General features: G+C 44.2%; 1 protein-coding gene across 1 annotated transcript in view; it reads right to left on the bottom strand.

Moving 5' to 3' along the window:
* Positions 1 to 258: 258 nt before the first annotated feature.
* HELLS (helicase, lymphoid specific) overlaps positions 259 to 8,035 on the bottom strand; it is a 29,354-nt gene continuing 21,577 nt past the window's right edge. Inside the window, exons 16-22 of the mRNA XM_028728944.2 lie at positions 6,954 to 7,037; positions 6,751 to 6,870; positions 6,025 to 6,141; positions 4,523 to 4,682; positions 1,757 to 1,853; positions 1,482 to 1,558; positions 259 to 752 (exon numbers count right to left, since the gene is read on the bottom strand). Coding sequence (XP_028584777.2) covers positions 658 to 752; positions 1,482 to 1,558; positions 1,757 to 1,853; positions 4,523 to 4,682; positions 6,025 to 6,141; positions 6,751 to 6,870; positions 6,954 to 7,037 — 750 coding nt within the window. The 3' untranslated portion in view covers positions 259 to 657. The remainder of the gene's footprint in view (positions 753 to 1,481; positions 1,559 to 1,756; positions 1,854 to 4,522; positions 4,683 to 6,024; positions 6,142 to 6,750; positions 6,871 to 6,953; positions 7,038 to 8,035) is intronic.

Genomic DNA, 8,035 nt, shown 5'->3' with positions numbered 1-8,035 from the left:
CTTTCATCCAGGAGTGCCAAACTCCCCTGCCTTGATCATTTTTTTTGGCTCTTTACTATCATCAGTTGGTACTTTTACACCAACCATTACTGACAAAACCTAAAACGATCTCAAAAGATGTGTAAATGAGACACAAGTTAAGTAGTAACATGGACTTAGGTTCTCAGAACCTGGCACCTCCAGGTGTACAATTTCAAGCTGGGGGTTATTTTTTGTAGTGCTTCTAGGAGACAACTGAACACGTGGATTTGCAGTAACTCTGCTTGTTACAAAACAATTTATTTAGCAAAATTATCAAAAACTGAAGTCATACAGGTTTGGACTTTGAAACAAAATACATCGACCAAATAAAACTATACTTGAGGGCAAGGAGTAAGCATACTGAGAAGTAAAAAAAACCAAAAACTCCAAATCCTACCATTTATCAGAACTTCCACAGGAAACTATAGTAGTATTTAGCTTTCCAGTTTGTACAAGGTCAGAGGATCTAAAATCCAAGGGGAGTCCAAAAGCTCTCTTTTCACATTTACACTTAGTAATGTTACATTTTAGAGCCTTATTTTCTTTCTGGAAAATGATACAACCAAAACAATAGTCTGGAATGCATTTCTGAACTCTTAAGAACAAAGCAACTCTAAGGTTACAGTCACCTGTATCTCAAAACACACTCTCTGTGCTGACATCTTCAGAGCTTTCTAAAACCTTGAACGCTCTCATTTTCTCTTTAAGTTGCTCAGAAGTTTTCATTTGGTCTAGGGAGAAAGAAACCAAGACACAGTTTAGAGCACCTGCCTTGAACTGGTGGACCGGGAAACTCGAGTGGGTTGTGGCCTGATCCAAGGTGGGTCGCAACAGGAGTGCTATCGTGCAAAATATATGGTGAATGATTAAGGAAAAAGTCCCCAAAATGCATGTTTGGGTTAAAAATGGGCCCTAGGTCTGAAAAGCTTGAAGATACCTGTGTTCAGAAAGACTAGAGTGTCAGTAAACAGCCAGGTTGTTCTTTTTAAACCAACCTAGCCCTCCTTTATAAAAAGACCATGCTCTCTGAACTTTGTCTTGTGTAGTTTCAAACTCTAGCATTCTTTTTTTGATAACACAATCAAATTGACAATTATTCAGTAGTAAGAATCGGACTTAAGTAGCTAGGCCGAAAGTTAAGTCACTACCAATGCAGTTGTTTCTCTCCTAGCACAATTGCTGCAGCAAAAAATGCTCCTTTGTGGCAAAACTGTGCGTACATATCGGAGTTATCAGCTGCACATTTTGTGCTAAGCAACTTGCACAGTAAAAACAGAGAAACAACAATATTTAAAAAACAGATAGTTGGTCAGAAGCAGCAACAAACAATTGTAATTGGGGAATCCCACCTTAAGGAATTGTACCTCTCAGCTGGGAGAGTTCACGCTACACACATAGTTCACATTTGAAGCTCGTTTCTTGAGAGATTCAAATGAAAAGACACTGATATCTATACTTACCGATAAGGTCACTCCTGTCCAGCAGTAGCTCTAAATCTTTGTCAGTTATTACTTTTTCTCTTGATCCTTTAACCTCTCTACAGATGGAAAGTAAGTATGTATTAATTTCAGATAGCTGAGTTCCAGTGCAACCATATTTATTTACTTGAAACTAAGCCCCGCCATTAGGACTGCAAGTCATTAAAGCACCTCCAACAAACAAACCCTTCGTTAAATAAGCATAATGAATTTTTGCACATAAAAAACCAAATGGTTTCTTTGTAAGTGTGACATACCTGTCGTAGTCCCTGGACTGTAGCAGCTCCATTAATTCCTTGGGGTCCAAGCAACTCTTCGACTGGTTTATTCCAAATTTCCCACCTTTAAACTGATCTTGAAGTTAGAAAAGGGGAAAAAAACATCTTTGAGAGAGAGAAAGCACTGTCGCTTGGGCTTTCTGATAGTATTAAGAAACATCTGGCCATAACACTGGTACAAAAGCTATTAGTTCATAAACGTTCTGTTCTCTGCACATTCCATTTTGTCTCGTTGCACACAATTATGGATCAGAGTTTTCTGAAAACATTCAGTACAAGAAAACTTATGAGTAAATTAATTTGACAGGCACGTTTACGTGGTGAAAACACCATTAGATCCCAGTTGGGACGTGGGTGGCGCTGTGGTCCAACCCACTGAGTCTCTTGGGCTTGGCGATCAGAAGACTGGCGGTTCGAATCCCTGCGATGGGGTGAGCTCCTATTGCTCTGTCAACTCATCAACCTAGCAGTTTGAAAGCACGCCAGTGCAGGTAGATAAATAGGTACCACTGCAGCAGGAAGGTAAACGGCATTTCCATGCGCTCTGGTTTCCGTCACGGTATCCCGTTGCGCCAGAAGCGGTTTAGTCATGCTGGCCACAGGACCCGGAAAGCTGTCTGTGGACAAACACCGGCTCCCTTGGCCTGAAAGCGAGAAGAGCGCCGCACCACATAGTCGCCTTTGACTGGACTTAACCGTCCAGGGGTCCTTTACCTTTAACCTAGATCCCAGTTGCTTTTAGCCAACTTGGGCAACATTCATGTTACACGGCAAGACCTTGTCTTGGTAACTCGTTCTCCCAGCTAGGTTTGTGCAAGTAAGATCCCCTAGGATTGCAAACGTTTGACATGTATCTTTGACGTACAAAAGGAGAAGAGCCATCGGTGCAAAACGGGTGCTTTTTATGGAAATATTCCCTCTTGGCTAACCCTGCTGGCCGGTGGCGGCCAAAGATGGACGTGCCAAAGCCCAAACATATGAAGGAAAAAGGAAGTATAAACTCAAGCCTGTCACTGTTTCCATCAGGTGATCACTGGGTCTATAAATAGTTATGCCCAGGTGTCGAAAGCAACAGGACGTTAAACCAAAGTAATAGGGAAAATGCAGAAGCACCTCCCTGCTTGTTCCTGTCCATCACAACCGACACATATCCATTACGTTCCTGCATATTTTCGAGGTGCTGCCTTTCAGTCAAGATTACTGGAAACTGATGCTGCCTGGATACGGCTATTTTTCTCCTTTTTACTTGCAACCTTGACTCGGCTTATCACGGAGGGATTTGAGATTCAGCTCCTTTTAAGAGGAGACTGCCATCAACGAGTCTTTTCTCTGCCCACAGAGCAGCACATCTGAAACCCCACGTTGCGTGTAGAATCTGCACACTAGCCCTGCATCTCTCCGGCGACGGCAGGAGAGACAGCGCACATGGCAAGGAGCTTGCAAGAGCCTGAGATTTGATCTCCATTACAATCGGATGCCATCTGTTTTCTTCTGCCTTTCAACAGCTTGGATGGTGCCTCTCACCCAACACACTGAGTGCTAGTTAGCACCATCAAGCAGGCTACAATCTTGTGAACACAAGGCAGGTTTACTTCCAAAATCATTTTTGTCTCGCAAGTCCCAGAAGCCAGGAAACACAGCAGCAAAACTCTGCTCTGAGAGCCAGTGTGGTGTAGTGGTTAAGAGCGGTAGACTCGTAATCTGGGGAACCGGGTTTGCGTCTCCGCTCCTCCACATGCAGCTGCTGGGTGACCTTGGGCCAGTCACGCTTCTCTGAAGTCTCTCAGCCTCACTCACCTCACAGAGTGTTTGTTGTGGGAGAGGAAGGGAAAGGAGAATGTTAGCCGCTTTGAGACTCCTTCGGGTAGTGATAAAGCGGGATATCAAATCCAAACTCTTCTTCTTCGTCTGCTCAAGACGGTGCAAATGGCAACAGCCCTTGAGGCAGAGCAGTGGGCAAAAGTTCTCTTAAGTGTGTGATCATTTGTTACTCTCCACATCAGCCGATTTAAGCCTGTGGGTTCTACCACGGTACACAATCCAATGCATAGCCAAGCAAAGTATATACAAAGTGTTACCGGAAAGTTCGGTGAAAGGTCACAGAAATCGGGCAGTGAGAAATATTTGAATATACAATTGGCATCAGAAACCCATGAAATGCTCACAATTGTGTACAGAGATGAAGATGTGTGAATGGTTTAAACGTTTCCGTGAAGGGCAGCAAGCCATTGAAGACTGTCGATGAGAAGAATGGTGGAAAATGTCAACAGAGTTCGTGAGTTATTGATGCGGGATCAGTATTTGTCTGTCCAAATGATGGTGGAAGAAATGCATATTCTGCGTGAAATCGTGACTGAGTTGTCCCACCCTCCGTATTCTCCTGATCTGGCCCCACTGGATTTCTTTCTTTTTCCTAAACTGAAATCTGCACTGAAAGGGCACAGATTTTCCAACGTTCCACACGTCCAAGCTGCTGTGATGAGGGAACTGAAAGCAGTACAGAAAGAGGACTTCTCCAGAAGTTTCCAACAGTTCTATGAACGTTGTCAACAGTGCATTGTATCAGAGGGGGCCTACTTTGAAGGCCTGTATGTATGTATGAATATTTCTCGCTGTCCGATTTCTGTGACCATTCATCGAACTTTCCGGTCACGCCTTGTACATTTAGAGAAACCACATTCATAGCTATTAGCCCAAGAAGGAAAACCTGTCAATTTTGGTAAGAAAAATGAAGTTGCTACTAACTTTTGTGGATAATCAGCTTCTCTAACTTCCTTTTGGCAGCAGCTCTCTCCACAATCTTCTGATCGATGGTGTTTGCAGTTACAAAGCGATAGACGACCACCGGCTTCGTCTGGCCTATTCGGTGACATCGGTCTTGGGCCTGGAGGTCAGACTGAGGGTTCTAAGAATGGGAAAGAAGGGAAATGAACTCCAGAGATAAAATTAAGGGGTTTGTTTTCCTTTTTTTGCAGGCAGTGCCAGCTTTCTCTGAAGAACTAGTTCTAGCTTTCTGCAAGTTTGGGATTAAGGAAAAATATATTAATATATGGAGCTGCTTTATGCTAGGTTAGACCAGTGGTCCACATAGTCCAGTATTGTCTACTTTGACTAGTGACAGCTAAGGCAAGCTTCTCCCATACAAATGTATTTCACACACACAAAATGTGACCCCTTCTGACTATCAGGAATGCAGAAACCATTAAACATCTGGGGTTGGGGGGGAAGAGAGAAATAATAAAAGTTTACAAAGTGCTGCGTTCGTGATGCCAGATTTGACTTGCTACATGCAGACCACGTGCTCTGTTGTCTCTGACATAAGGGCAGGTCCATCCTACCTAGCAAAAAAGACTAGCTGGGGTTTTCTTAATTTCACTTTACCTGGTTATTTCAATCTGATGTAAAGTGCTGTACCTCAGCCAGAGTTGTTTAGTTCAGGTATAGGCAAACTCAGCCCTCCAGATGTTTTGGGACTACAACTCCCATCATCCCTAGCTAACAGGGTCAGGGATGATGGGAATTGTGGTATCAAAACATCTGGAGGGACGAGTTTGCCTATGCCTGGCTTAGTTGATACAGATACAGTGGTACCTCGCAAGACGAATGCCTCGCAAGACAAAAAACTCGCTAGACGAAAGGTTTTTCTGTTTTCGAGTTGCCTCGTAAGACGAATTTCCCTATGGGCTTGCTTCGCAAGACGAAAACGTCTCACGACTTTGTTTCCTTTGTCTAAATAATAATTCGCAAGACGAAAAATTCGCTAGACGGCAAAACTTGCGGAACGAATTGATTTCGTCTTGCGGGGCACCACTGTATTAAAAATACATAATTGCTTGACTGAACTTTGGGATTTCTGAAACAAAATCTTCTGAGCCTCATGCCATTCCTGTGAGCTGTTTAGAAGTTGGCATGTTTCTGTAGAAGCAGAACAGGCTTTTCATAGCAGAACACACGACCTGAATTTAAGAGGGGCAGAAATGTAAATCTTCCCCTCATTGTGCTTCCCTGGGGAACTATTTCTCCATCTGCACCAGGCTTTGGAGGCAGCTTGCTGGGCAATGATGAGGGCTGCCACCATAAAACACTTACTTGAGATTCCTGCATTGCAGGGAGTTGGACTAGATTGCCCTCGGGATCCTTTCCAACTCTGATCCCTGAAGCCCCCCTTCCCATGTGTGTCACTCAGCACACAGCCCTTTGAGATCAGGGCCCATGGCAATTTATACACGTCAACATGCAAAACATACCCAGTCACTGTCATAAATGATTACTGTGTCCGCTGCCGTCAAATTAATGCCAAGACCTCCAGCCCTTGTGCTCAGCAGAAAGATAAAAACCTCCGGATCTGTGTTAAACTTATTTATCTGCAAATGACAAACGGTAAACACATTAGGTTAATAATGTACCTTTACGGTGCCAACCAAACACACACTAAACCATGCAGGCAGCCTCCACAAACTGTGGAGATTCTCCAGTTCAGGAATAATCCCCATAAATCATGAAGGGCTGCAAGGATGGCCAAGGCACTGAGCCCTGGGGACAGGACTTGCCAGTGCATCCACGGACTATGTCACACAATGACTATCGTATAAGTGAAGCACATGTTCAAAGAGGACTACAAATGTTGGGTGTAAGACTTAATTTCAACTGCAATATTCATCACCGCCTCAGTTAGTCAGGACAGCTTCTACCTAAACATGTCATCAATACATTTTAAGGCGCAAGCTACCTACTGATAATAAGCAGAACACAAATAACACTTTTCAAGCATCATCTTTGAGAAATCCCAGCACTGTAGTGGGTGGTGAGGCTGCCTCAGGCTAGTGAGTTCATAGACTAAGCCAGAACTTGCTGATATCTCTAGCTAAACTCGGCTTCCTTTTTATACATTGTTGACAAAAGTTCTTTGCTGCGATGCAAAGGGAATCTCAGAAGAGTCAAACAAACCAGGCTCCAATAAATTTATCACCTACGTTTTCTTCCCTCTCTGCATACGCCATGGACCCGTCTAGGCGACTGAACTCGTACGACCTCAGATAGCAATAGTCCATCAGAATATCCAACATTTTTGTCATCTGAGAGAACAGCAGCACCTGAACAGAGCAAAGATTCTTCAATAATCTGAACTCAGGTTTCCAGGCAAATAACGTCTGGTACCACCACAAACTAACAATACCTTGTGTCCTCGTTTTTTTAGTTCTGGCAGCATGCGATCCAAGAGTAAGAATTTGCCCGAACTCTTCACTAGATCCTCGTCGACCTTGATGCAAGAACACACACGTACAATTTAGGACATTCTAATTAAATCATAGGTCTAAACCATGTGGTCTAAACCACAGAGCCTAGGGCTTGCTGATCAAAAGGTTGGTGGTTTGAATCCCCGCGACGGGGTGAGCTCCCGTTGCTCAGTCCCTGCTCCTGCCCACCTAGCAGTTCGAAAGCACGTCAAGTGCAAGTAGATAAATAGGTACCACTCCGGCGGGAAGGTAAACGGCGTTTCTGTGCACTGTTCTGGTTTGCCAGAAGCGGCTTAGTCATGCTGGCCACATGACCCAGAAGCTGTCTGTGGACAAATGCTGGCTCCCTCGGCCTATAGAGCGAGATGAGCGCGCAACCCCAGTGTCATCCACGACTGGACCTAACGATCAGGGGACCTTTACCTTTTAATTGAATCATATTTGCATTAGAAGCAACTAGCTTCGCATGAGGAACCTGTGGCCCTCTAGTCACCTGTTGGACTCCAACCCGCAATAGTCCCTGATCAGCACGGCAGGAGTGATGGGAGATGCAGCCCATCGGAAGAGCCACAGCTTCCCCAACTCTGCTTTCCGTAACAGCTTTCCCTGCTCTTCTGGCAATGATGTTTGTAAATATGCTGCCTTCATTTCTTCCAAAACATTTCATCAAGCAATAGCGTCACCGGTGAACAGCTAAAAAGGACAATTTGAACTCACTCCCCCTTCCTCTCCCATCCCCTGCCCGGTGGTTCCAGGGTTATTTACCCCAGAAGGTTTTATCCCCTTGTTGGCAGGCCTCAAGAATGGCACCAGGAAAAGAGCCTGGAGTTGGGGAAAAAGCCTCTGAAGTCTAAACCACCACCAATAAAAGCTATGTATAAAACACAGTGCACTGTTTGAATGTTCTTCTTTCTTGTAATGGGCCCAAAATTATAAGAAATGTTGAAGAAAGTATCAAAAGGACAACCGACTGGACTCACGAGTCAAATGCTGAGATGTTTGAACCTTCCAATACAGTAAA

This window comes from Podarcis muralis, chromosome 6, assembly GCF_964188315.1.
Source record: "Podarcis muralis chromosome 6, rPodMur119.hap1.1, whole genome shotgun sequence".
In the NCBI taxonomy this organism is placed as follows: domain Eukaryota; kingdom Metazoa; phylum Chordata; class Lepidosauria; order Squamata; family Lacertidae; genus Podarcis; species Podarcis muralis.
This window is presented reverse-complemented; position numbering and strand designations above follow the sequence as displayed.